General features: G+C 40.5%; 1 protein-coding gene across 18 annotated transcripts in view; it reads right to left on the reverse strand.

The window, feature by feature from the left end:
- Rad51b (RAD51 paralog B) overlaps nt 1–13,288 on the reverse strand; it is a 701,675-nt gene that overhangs the window by 277,798 nt on the left and 410,589 nt on the right. For 17 of the 18 annotated variants that reach the window (XR_001236791.1, XR_001236790.1, XR_001236788.1 and 14 more), the window contains exon 8: nt 9,009–9,105. Coding sequence is in view for 9 of the 18 variants with exons in the window: in XM_013521908.1 (XP_013377362.1) it covers nt 9,009–9,105 (97 nt within the window). In the remaining 9 variants the exon portion in view is untranslated. Of the gene's footprint in view, nt 1–9,008; nt 9,106–13,288 lie in introns of those variants that run through there. The other variant, XM_013521916.1, reaches the window with a different exon arrangement.

Here is a 13,288-nt window from a genome sequence, read left to right on the forward strand (position 1 = left end):
CCTGGAAGCTCTGATTCTCTGATTCTCTTAACTGTTGTGGGTCTATGAGAAGGAAATATGGTTAAGAAAAGCAGTATTATAACTTAACAAGACCTATTTTCTTCTATTAAACACAGGAACACCCCCAATATACGCATATGCTGCACACACACATACGTACTTGAGTTTAACCCACAAAATGCAGATCCTTTCCTAAGGGCAGAAAATAATTTTGCTCCAGTTTATTGAAATTATGGAAAGGAAGTAACTTGCAGATAAAGAGGTCTCCACTGAACTGTATTTCAGTTATTCAGCTGCCACCTTGGCTGCTCTGGTTTACCTTACCTTAAGCTGTTCACAGATGACAGATGCCTGTAGGACACAGTCTACGCTAATGAGCCTCAGTCAGATGCCCCTGGAATATTAGGCCATTGATACACAGTTAAGTGTGGCCTCGTATCTCATCACATAATAATAGTTTACAGTAGGCAGTAGAATCAGATTATGGAAAAACAGAAGAAACTTCTCTCCCTTCATGAAGACAAACTCTAGGACTAATTATGGGCATAAAAAAAAAATTAGATCAAAGCGGAGTCTCATGGTTATCTGGAACAAAGAAGAAAATGTTTTTGATTTTTTGCCCCACAGTATATTGGCTTGAAGCCATGGACTAGTGATAGGTAACTAATATCAAACTTTTGATCTCAAAGAAGGAAATGCTGAGAATGAAATGACTGAAGGGATTAACATACATACATGGTCCTATTTAGCAAATTTACACTGTCCTCTGCTCCAGTGGGCAAAGCCCTTCTACTAGATATTATGGTAGGATGCTTTCCTCAAGGGTTCTCCCTTTGCCAGGAATCTATCCTTCATAAAGAATCCTGTAAGGGGGAAATGTCCCCACTCACGACCCCTCCTGGGGCACATTGGCCATATTCTTTGTCATATGACCTCCTAGTGGATGAAAAACAACTCATGCACAGAATTACCAGGTAAATTGGGCTAATCAGATTATAACATCAATCAGTGTCATGGAAAGTCAAAGCATATACTGCATATGAGGAAAATGAACATAAAAAACTATGTTTCAACCTTTCAAATCCCCATATGATTTGGCTATATTTTAGTTCCTTTTTACATAGAGCTAAGAGAACCATAATTATATTCTTACTGAAGAGTTTCATAGATACAAATATAAGTTCTGAAGCCAGTTTCCCTAGATTGGAATTCTAGCTCTGCTATTACTTGTGTTGCCTTCTAAACCCTTGATCCCTCATCTATAAAATGGGATAGTGGGTGCTGTTCTGAGAGGGCTTGGGGAGGATTAAATTCAGAAGTGAATTTACATGCCAGACACACAACATACGGCCTGTAAATGTCAGTTATTTAATGAAAGGCTTGCCTTTTTTTAAGTGAGCTTCGGAGGGTTTCTATTTCTTGCCATCAAAATACCTCTGAAGCCTCCTAGTGACCACTCTACCCTACACCAAGATAAAACCTACAGGCCTCCTAACGCAGGCCTACTGACCGGCATGAGTGCTAAAGCCACCTGTCCTACATGTCTGTGTTCCCCTTTGGGAGGCTGTCTCCTTACGTGCTCAGATGGAGACACGCTTATCTTAGTATCTGTAATACCTAGCATAGCTTGGGTCTTGAATAAAACAGTGGTTCTCAAAGTGTGGTTCCCCAGCCAGCAATATCACCAACATCTGGGAATTTGTTAGAAATGTAAATTCTCTGGCTTCTTCCCAAACTGAGTGAAACCAGGGGTAGGAGCCAAGGAATGCGTGTATTAGTAAGTCCTCCAGGTGATTCTGACATATGCTAAAGTTTGAAAACCACTAGAATAAAGGTTCTGGTGGACAAACAACCACTCCATCTCTGTGACTGAAGAACATCCCTAAGTGAGGCATGGTGGCACACACTTGTAATCCTAGCATTCTAGGAGGCTGAGGCAGGAGAAGCACAAGTTGAAGTCTAGCCTGGGTAACTCAGTGAGAGCCTACTTTAAATAACAAAAAGGGGGGGGCTGGGGATTTAGCTCAGCGGCAAAGCGCTTGCCTGGCAAGCGCAAGGTCGTGAGTTCGATTCCTGGTACCGGAAGAAAAAAAAACAAAAAAAAAAACCAAAAAACAAAAAAGGGGCTGCAGCTCAAAAGGCCCTAGACTCAATTTCTGGTATTAAAAAAAAAAACCCAAGAAACAAAAAAAACAGCCCTATCTAGGGAGGTCATACATTTTCTCTGAGCAGGTGGTTTACATGGTATTGGAAGTGATAGAATCAGGGCCTAGACCAGAGCTCACCTTGACCATCCCTGGGTCACACTGCCTGGACAGACCTTGTTACATGTACCCCCAAGCCCTAGTAAAAATTACAAATGTATTCTACAAGTGTTTCATGCCACATTACAGCACAAACTAAATTATCCTCCAAGCACCACTCCTAAAGACCTTCTCTATGATCTTTCTGACCTAGAGACCACCAGTCCTCGGTATAGAATGCTGTGCAATGACAGCAAATAGGGACCTCTTCTTGGAGAATCCTTCCAGCGCGAAGGCCTCTGGGACCATGCCAGCCCTGGGGATCTCCTTCTCTGTGCTTTAGCGCTGACATTTCTGTAGCTGAGGTGACTGATAAAGCTGGTTTAGTATTCTTGTCCCTTTGGTCTTCCTGACCCTGAGATTTCAGCAGGAAAACACAACGATGAGGGAAATTAGACAGTAAATCCAAGGGGGCTGGGGATTTAGCTCAGCGGCAAAAGCGCCTGCCTGGCAAGCGCAAGGTCATGAGTTCAGTTCCTGGTACCGGAGAAAAACAAAAACAAAAACAAAAACAAAAACAAAAAAAACAACAACAAGACAGTAAATCCTATGTGGTAAAGAAATCTGACAGTCTGGGTGAAATACTTACAAAACACCTAGCCCAGCTCTCACATGAGCCACCTTAAAGACTACTCCCGGAAGAAAACTTTCTGGCTCTCATCCCTATTGATTCCAATGCATCTTGGGCTTCAGATGTTGCCTTGTTTGGTAAACTGGCACTAGCAAAACAGAACTCATGACCAAGAGGTACTTCCTGATTGTTGACTTTAATGTTCCCTTTCTCCTTTTGATCTCTCAGCCATGGGTATACTGTCCCCTGGCCTCCCTGCTGAAAATCCTCAACAAGTTCCCTCCTCCTTGAGATTTATAGCTTTTCAGACATGTAGGCTGTGTCTATCTTTACTCAGCTCTAGCCTTCCTGCCTTACATAATATTTAGATTTACTTTAGCCAAACACCACACATTTTTGGTGCTTTTAATCTTTTCCTATAAATTAGACCTTTCATAGCATCTGAAAAGTTGCTGGAAATAATATGGACCTAATCAAGTGTCACGGATTCTTGAATACCAGGGAGCGTAGAGTATGGAAATGCGTGTGTCCTTGTGAACAGAAGCACGTAAAGGCTTGTGTGTTCACATATGTCTGTGGCTTTGGAATCAAAAATTGAAAGATTACCAAGACCCTTAGATATTTTTATCCAAAACTCCTTGTAAGAGGCTTCAGTGTCCAAATGTAAGATTTCATGGGAAGCACTCTTGACTCCTGTTCCCGGCACCACCACTTTTCATGCACTGGCCTTTGAGCAATTCTCTTTTCTCCTTCATGCTTCTGTTGCTTGAGGTACATTAAGAAATTCATCATTCTGAAACAGTTAAAGGTACTATGGAGATGCTAATGCTAATAATGTTGACTGCAGTGTTACAGAGTGACACCTTATGTTTTCAAGGCACTATTTAGCCAACTTGCTCCATGACCTTGAGGAGTGGATATTGAAAGCTGCTCCACCCACATGCGCTTGTACATGTTTACACAAACCAATGAACATTCAGTGTGAGACTGGGCCATGAAGGGCCTTGGAGCTAACTTGTAGAGAGAGTTCTACAACTTGACCAACCCACCCCAAAGTTTGTGGTTAATGGATTACAAATTTGGGTAATGCAGAACAATAAATCACAACTAAAATAATAAAGCTGAAAGTACACAATTTAAGCAGAAACACCAGTGTTTTTTATCGGAAATGAAAGAAATCATTGATCATAGCAACTGTCTGAGATTAGCAGGGAGCCACATTTTCAAACATCCTGCAGTAAATCCAGAGCAGATCCAGCTGGAAAGCAAGAGTGGAAATAAAACTCGAAAATTCATACCACGCTTTGAAGTCTGCTTCTTTCACAACCATGAGTCCCTGATTCGCCCCGACCATTCTGAGCTGCTCTTGCTTGCTGAATTTATTTTAAAAGAGACACAAGCCATGCAATTGCATATAATCTTTCAAATGGACTCCAGCTTTTTGCAGGAATGGCTTGCTGGGGAATTTGAGTCCCAAAATATTTTCTCTTACACATGAAATAAGCCATTAATTCCCTTGACTCTAACCAGAATAGAAAGACTTCTAGCACCAAAACTAGAAACTACTCTTGGTTCTAGTAAGTCGTTCTTTTTTTCTTGTATTCTTTCCCTAACTCTTTCATGTACTTCTAATTTTCAGTTTCTCTGTGCTATAATCTATCAAGAGCTATTTATGCAGGTAAAAAGATAACTAACATGCCAGGTCCTGGGAATTCCAGGGTGGTATGATAATAATATCTAATAATACCTTGCCTCCCATAAAGTCAAATGGGATTCCTGAAGTGGACTATGTCACCACATTGAAGTAACCCTGTTATGTCCTCAGAAGAAAGATAAAGGTCTATGTTGTACTGAGCTGTAATCTTGCAGAAGGCTCAACTGTCACCATAAATCAATGTCACCTGCCAACTGTGCCTCATAGATGGAAACTCAGCCAGTTCTTTTGCTCACATCTCAGGTGACTTTAGAATAGGACACAGCAACTTAGGCCAGCTGGCTGTAGGATCTTTTCTGTACTATCATTATAAGAAGCAGAGAGGTTCCCTATGACTGAGGTCCGGTGCTAGTGTCTGCGGTGGCCCCCGGGAAGAACTGAAAGGATAAGAAACAGAACAGTCACAATAATAATTCACTGAACTCTGTGATGACCTATATGTGTGGAGTTTCTGCCAACAAAGCAAAAACTAAAGAAAATACTTTGAATCACAGTGCCTAGACTAGAACAACATAAGACACAAACAAAAAAAACTTTATTTCTGCTCTACTATTTCTATTAAATGACATGTTAGGTAAGTAGAACATTACTAAAGTCTTTTCCAGCTCTGATATTTTAAGACAGTGAGGTAGGTCTGAAGCTCCCACCCAATGGTGAGATTTTTAATCTGATTTACAGGTAAGAAGAATGACCTTGTTGCTGATGTTACCCTAGCTGAAACATGTTTATAAGGATCTTCAGAAATTTTAGCTCTGATACTCTGGAAGACCATAAGCTCCTCTTCTCCCTGTAGGTACTTCTGGTCCTGTCATCTGCCTCTGCCCCCACACCAACATGTACAACCATATGTGTGAGCAAACCAGTGAGAAGGAGAAACACACTAGGATAGCATTTTTTAACTTTTGTCAATTTGTGTAAGTCCGGAAAGTTCCACTCTCCCAAATGCATTAGATAGTATAACTTGTGAAAGGCAGGCTGCAGATTGAGTCACACGGCTGAGATGAGGAATTATTTTAACCGAACACAGAATACTCCATTTGCCCACTCATTCCTTCTCAAGGCACAATTCCTTCTTGGCAGCAAGAGAGACATTAGGCAAGTCCTTGGCTTTTGGGGTCCACTTTTCCCTTTTCTGGTGCTCCCATTTGGGAGGTAGATAGTTCAACAGTGAAATGAAACTTAAATGAAGGGGATCATACCATAGACTCAAACTGTGAACACTGGATATATTTAATCCAAGAAACAACCGAGCAACAAATTTAATAAGGGGGGGCAACATGAAAACAAAGGACTCTCAACTTTACAAACACTGGGAGGGCAACAGCTGGTCAGCCGAGATTAAAGGAGCGTGAGAGAGCACCTCCCCATCTCCTGACTTCTCCTCCCCCACAGACCTCTCTGCAGCCAGCCAGGGCTCACTTTTACAGCCCTGTGCAGATGACCTTGTTCCAGCTAAGATAGGGGCTCCTTTGATCTCAGTAGGGGGATGTTCTGGGCCTGCAGCTGGCAGATATTAATAGCACAGGATCTGCTGGGTGGAAGAGATCTCTCAGTTGGGCCAGGTCACTTGTATTCTCTCTTTTGCGTCAGAGCAGAAGGAACTTCATTTCCCGAATTGGCCCCTGCTGGGTACTCCTCTCAGGTCAACTCAGATCATTTTATCACCGGCTACTCCGGGCCGCTTGTTCTCACTGCACAACTGTTTTCCCGCAAGCACTGTTTGAGCAATGTCCTCTGCTCCACAGCTGAAATCTATTACAGGACTCTGTAAATCAGAACTAAAACCCTATCTATGAGTGGATGCTCCTGAATGCAGACCCACCTCATAATCTTATACTGTCAGGACTGGAGAAGACTTAGGCAATCTGTGATTTATCCAATCTAACACAGAACATAAGAAGAAACTGCAGCCCAAAGGACATGACAGACTTCCCCAAGATCAGTTAACACAAAGACCAAGCTGCTATAATGGATGTTTGAAACAATAAGAGAGCAACTGATATTTTATATGAGACATGAAATACGATATCATATAATATATGAATATATATAACAATCATTGCAATATGTTTGAAGAACACAAATGTTCTAAGACATGTGTTCATTTTAATTCACCGGTAAGTAGCTTCATTATAGCCTTGAGGGAGAATATTTATATATCCTCTTTATCTGTTCAGCTATGCAAGAAAAAAGATGTGGAAAAGGCAATTACTTCCATCTCCCCTTCGCTCTCATAATAAGGACAACTCGCCAAAGGATGAGCTGGTAACTCCCCTTTTTGATGCACAACTGACCTTTTTTTTTTTGTAGCCATTAAACTGCAGCTCAGAGCCATTTCTTTTGTCTCTATTTTACTCCTCTTCTTTGCTTCAGATAAACCAGGAAGCCACAACAAAGAATACTGATTGTCAAATGAGGCAGCAAGATACTTTCTTTTGCTCAGCTTCAAAGCTGAACAAATGTGGGATTGTGTGTATGCAATTATAACAACAATTTTTAATAATGTTCCTTTGTGCTTTGTAAGATTCTCATGGTCACTGTTCCTCCAAAGTATGTAGGCTGGTATTCATCTAGCATTTATTTACTGCTTAAAATATGCCTATAACTTTGCTAGGCACTGAGGTAAAATATGGACACAAAAAGGATATGACAGATTGTCCTTTAAAATCTGCCAGTTTAGCCAGAAAAACATAAAAGGCCAAATTAATTTTTTAAGACCTTTTCTTTACATAGCTGAGCAAGAAGGGAGGACAAGGAGAAAGAGAGGGTGAGACAAACTGTACAGGCATGGAGGTTCCAGGGAAGAGGTATTCTTTACTCCTGGAAGAAGTGGACTTGGAAAGACAGTAAGTGGTGTTACTGAAAAGGGGAAATGCTCTTCTAGACGAGGTGAGCAGTCTCTGCCATATGTGGAGGCAGGAGTAGGAAGGGCAGGCGAAGGTCAGCACACTTGGCATAGGAATTTCGCATACGGAAGTGGCTGGAACTAAGGTTGAACAGGAAGGAAAGGGCACACTGTGAAAGGCTGAGAAACGCTGACTTTATCTAGTGGTATTCTGGAAAGTGGTCCACTCAAAAGTAGGAAAAGCATCTGAGTTTTCGCATCTGCTGATTCCTAAAGTGTAAATACTTCTACACTGGCTGATTAAAACAATCCCCAAATGCTTGAATATTTTTAAACTGGCTTCCTGGTTTTAGCTATTTTCTCATAAGACAATTCCCAGCTTTCTAAGTAGGAAAGAGATATAGTAAAAGTTTAATTTGGTAGCAGCAGAGTAGCAATGGTAGAGACTAAACTTGGGAAAGTCTTCTGGATTTTATTAAAATAATTTTACTGTGAATTTAATAAATTAGTTGACCACAAACTACAAAAGAAAAGAAGAAAAGATATATTTGGAGAGGAAAAACTTAAGCACGCTCAGTGAAAGGAGTGTGTGGTGGAAGAGAGATTCTAAATGATGCAGCTTTTCAGCCCAGGTGGCAAGAGATGATATTGTATCACTGAATGTAAAAAGAAAGTATACAGAGCATTTTATAGCTTTTGTAAATATGTCATTAGTTTCACGCTGAAAGAAACCACTAAGAAGCAGGTTCTTAAACCAAGGCTGCCAATCCATGGGAGACCTTCTGGGCAGTCAGTCAGGAGGTTTGTTAGACCTAGAAGCCCCCTGTATTCCATCACAGACAATTCTCAGAAAGTGGAAAGGGAAGAGAACCTAGAAGAGCTCGGTATGCTGACCCAGACCAATAGCATTGCATCTGAAACTCAACTACAACAAGAACTCAGAAATGTCAAGTAAGAACATTTAATAAAATAAGAAACCCCCCTCTTGCTTGCTGTAATTCCCCCAGCACCTAAAGCTTATTACCATCAAAACCATAGCCAGCCTGACCTTTGCTAATAAGAGAGGAAGGAGAAAATTTTGTACATTTATCACTATGGAGGTTTCTAATCTCTCAGTAAAGCTGATCAGGAAAGCCACATCTCTAGCACAGGAAGCTGGTATACGTACTCAGGACAAAAAAGAAGGAAGGCTAGACTGCCACGGGACTGCTGGTAAAGTCAACCTTTGACCATCCGTCTCAGAAGAAAGCCATTTAGCAGTTTTCCAGCCCTCACATTAAGGACCCAAGACAACCCACAGAAGAGTGACAAACTTCCAGATGGAAACGATGGATGCTTGTGAAAATGACTCACTCAAGTGACAAAGGAAGCTCACTTACAAGGACAGGGCAAGACTCTCCAAATATAAGAGATCAGATGCCAAGAAAGGTGGCCAAGCCTAAATCACCAGGCTCCGGCTGGCTTCCCTGGCCAGCGCCCATTCGCCACTGGCTCCTAGCTCTCAACAGGAGGCAGAGAGATGGAGGCGCTATATACCAGTGTCAGGTTTCAGCCTCCCCAGGACAGATCCCTTACCTTCAGACAGGGACAAATCATCAGCTGGAGACACCAGGTCTGCCTGAGAAGCAAGGGCTCCGCTCAGATGGGTTGTAATTTGATTCGTCAAGATAACCTGTGAATAGACAAGGAGAGAGGGGGAAGGGAGAAGAAAGAGAGAGAAGACCAAATTAATTATTAGAACTATCAAAAGCCAGGCTGTGGTTTAGGAGAAGACTGATAACTACCCAGGTAGGAAAACCCAAGCTCTAACTTTTACCAACTTTATCTTCAGGCAGGGTCTATCAGTTATCCAAAACCTAGAAAACTAAGAAAACAGGCTTTTTCTTCATAGCTTAAATGGCTAATCAGTTCTTCCTAAATGCTGAGAAAATTGGGACTGAGGAGTATTTTCGTTTTAACTAACTAAATAAAAGCTAATCAGAAGTAAGATGCACATGCACACATTTTATCAACTTTAACTGTGAAAACTATGTCTACAATGTAAGATATTGTTGGTGCTAGGTAGAAGTAATAATTTAAAATTTGGATGCCTGTTACCTCTGCCTGTTATCTCAAAAGTCAGAGTTTTATTTCCAAATTTGTGGAAGAGGAATAAGATCATCTCTCGAGGAATAATGGATTTTTTAGAAATTAGTCAAATTCTAACAAAAGAAACCCAAAGTCTCATTATTTGTTTAAAACATGAATTAACATACCCTTACCTATACAAAATAAAGTTCAAACACTTAAAATTCCTAGAAAGAACTCCAAAACTACCTAACTCACACGGTTCACTGCCACATAATATTTTCACATTTGTTACAGTCAAAAGATTTTCTTTTCCTAAAAAAATTCTTCCACCTTATTGTTTAAAAACCTAAAGGAGGAATAAAACACAGATTCTCTCCTGGGAAACTGTAATGAGCTTAGAAATACAATAATTTCCAAGATTTGGGGGCTCCCATCCTGGGTAGAAACTATAGTCGTCTTGGTCACTCAGGGAAAACGTCCCTTTGGACAAAGCAACTTGGCATCCAGGGTAAGGATCAGTGCTTGGGACATGCATCTAGTTGATTGCCTTGGTCTGTCCTGAAGGTCAGCTAAATCCTCTCCATTTTTTATTATCTAGCTTTTCTGTTTGGACTTTCAGACACATGCCTGTGATCAGTTATTTTTCTCTCTTTTACTCTAACTGGTCTCCTTTGATTTTCTTTCATTTCATCCAATTCACTCCCTCATTCACTGAGCTCTCTGCATCTCCTGCTTCCAATGTGGAGAAATCTTATTACATCTGAAACGATCCCTTGATCTGGATCTGGAAGGAGTTTGAAAACGCTTTGGTCCTCTTCCTTAAATTTTCCTGCCAGACCTAGTAACTAAGAGTTGTCTCTGGTACAAAGCAAGCTGGGAGTTTGGTGCATGCCTTACACTCTCTCTCGTTCTTTCTCTGTTTTTTCATTTCTTGTCCTCAGCTTTCAGAGGACTTTTTCTTGTGAGGAATCTATTTTCTGGTATAGGAGGGATCTCTTCTGGACGGACAGTAGACTGGGGCTGTGCTTCAAGATTTTCAGCCTCACTTTTACTAGATGCACTTTTCTTGCTTTTCTTTCTCTTCTCTCTTGTATTTTCAGTAATCTTTCCTATGTTTCTTTTTTTTGTTGTTATTTCTCTTCAGAAGCACTTTCAGAACAGAAGAAGCAGAAGCAGACTGAGAATCACTTGAGCTGCCTGAGTCACTGGATAATGAGGAGGAAGAGGATGATGATTTATGCCTTTCTTCTTTTTTAACTTTAGAATTTGGGATCAGCTCTCCACAGCTCAGTATCCATCCCTCAGCAAATGGTTTGCTAGCTGTGTCTGTTTTCTGGTTTTCTATCTCTCTCATAACTTCTTGACCAGAGATCACTTGTCCAAAAACAACATGATGCCCACCTAAACGAGGAGTTGGTTTCGCTGTTATGAAGACCTGTGATCCATTTGTATCTTTCCCTCTGTTGGCCATTGACAAAAGAAATTCTCTGTTGTGTTTAACAGCAAAACTCTCATCTTCAGAAAATCCTCCATAAATAGATTCTCCTTCTTGTGCATTTCCTTTACTGAAGTCACTATCCTGAACTATAAAATCCTCAACAACTCTGTGAAAACGTAACTCTTACGTTTGGCTTCTGGGTTGATTTCCCTGTCCTCTTTTCTCCTGTACAAAGGCAATGAAAGTAATGGCTTCTGGGTTGATTTCCCTGTCCTCTTTTCTCCTGTACAAAGGCAATGAAAGTTCTCTCATGTTTGAGGCACACACCAGAAAATATTCAAAGACCACTCTCCCAGCAGGTTGACTGTTAATGGCAATATCAAAAAAAACATCAAGGACGCTAAACTTTTATTCCCATGGTTCCAATACTTCAATCTAGTATGCTCAAGGGTTCAATCCTCAGTAAAACATGCAGGCACACACATGAAGCGGGTAGGGGAGAATAGCTGCTATGTACTGCTAGCTCCTGTAATCCAGCACTCGGGAGGCTGAGGCAGGAGGATCCCCGAGGGTTTGAGGACAGCCTGGTCTGTCCTCAAATAAGTGAGTTCAAGGCCAGCCTGGTCTGTCCTAAATAAATGAGTTCAAGGCCAGCCTGCACTACAAAGTGAGACCCTGTCTGTGCCACTAGAATGTCCTCTTCTCTGGACCCCCTTCAAAGTGCTTCAAATCTACTGCTGTCAGAAAAGGTCCTAAAGCCCACTAACTGCCTCCCTCCCCCACACCCCAGTCCCAGCATGGAGGGAAAACCTATCCAGCTTTTCTATCACACCTCTGTCAATGTCTCTTGGACAGGCCAGTGACACATTATAAATTCTGTGCCAATGGCAGCTTAACTGGGGGCTGAAAGGGGAGCAGGACCACAAGGTCACGTTAAGAAATGAAATGTTCTGTTAGCAGAGACAACCTCCTAAGGTCTGCACACATCAAGGAGACTCATGAGTCTCCAGTTACTCTGTAGAGTATTCAGGTATGATAGGATTCCACTCAACATTTGTTAATCTTATCCCTTGTATTCTTTTGTATTGCTACCTTTCATATGGACTGGTAAGAATTACATAAGATATGTCTTCAATTAAAATGGATGGAAATGGTCAAACATCCTGCTCTTTAAGAAATAACTATTTCACATGTAAGAGTATGAATAAGGAACTGCATTCCTTCCTCTCTTTATAAAGTAAGATATGAGCTTTGCAGTTTAATAAAATTGGGTTCAAATTCTAACTCTGGAATTGAACGCCTTGGGAAAGTTACTAAAGCTCTGAGCTCCATGTGACTATGGGTAAAATAATATCTCATAGACTTGTTAGGAGAATTGACAATGTTTTTTCTTTGTTTGTTTGTTTGTTTTGTTTTGGTACCGGGAATCGAACTCAGAACCTTGTGCTTGCCTGGCAGGCGCTTGCGCCACTGAGCTATAACCCCGGCCCCTTGCTAGGAGAATTAAGTGAGATAATCAACATAAGGTACTTCAAACAATGATGCTTAGCAAATATTTAATAAATAAAAGGCATTGTTATTTCCTTCAGAATAATGACATATAGGCTAATAAATAAGACTATGTCACATGCTTCAGATAATTGGTTCTAATAGTAAAACACTAAATCACAATTTTCTGCATCAGGAAATACTTTGGAACTTTATAATTTCTATCTATTTTAGTCCTTTTAAGTTTTATTTAATCGAAAAAAAATTGTGTAAAACTCAGAGTAAAAAAAAATAGTAATTAGTTAAAGCAAGGCCAATAAGACATATATATTGTTCTGAAAATACTATATGCTTTATCTACCAAGGAACAAAATAATGTAGCTGTCTGACTTCCAAGAGATTTAACTATGTAAGTTTTAGTTTTTATGGGACCCTTATTTTAATTTATTTTTTATTAGTACATGTTTGCATTGTATAATGATTACACTCCTTGGGGATGCTGGTACATGCACATAATACATCTAATTTCTTTTTTCATCCCTTTTCCCTCCTCAGTCCCATCTCTTGATCCTCTTCCCATTTGAAAAGGAAGAGGATCTTCCTTCCCTACTTCCTATTGTCTTTTATTTGTTCTTTATTTATATTTTGAGTTTCTCACATAAGAGAAACCATATGGTTCTCATTTTTAAGCCTCTGTGTCTGATTTATTTCATTTAATATTATGGTTAAAATGACTTAAATTTATCCTTCTTTACGGCAGAGTAGTACTCCACAGAACACCTCATTTTTGAAGGGAAAGGAGGAGAAAGTTTGTATATATGTATATGCAGGATAGTTAACACAGGTGTTCTACTGTCCT

The sequence above is a fragment of the Chinchilla lanigera genome, unplaced genomic scaffold (genome assembly GCF_000276665.1).
Source record: "Chinchilla lanigera isolate Chin_1 unplaced genomic scaffold, ChiLan1.0 scaffold00065, whole genome shotgun sequence".
NCBI lineage: Eukaryota > Metazoa > Chordata > Mammalia > Rodentia > Chinchillidae > Chinchilla > Chinchilla lanigera.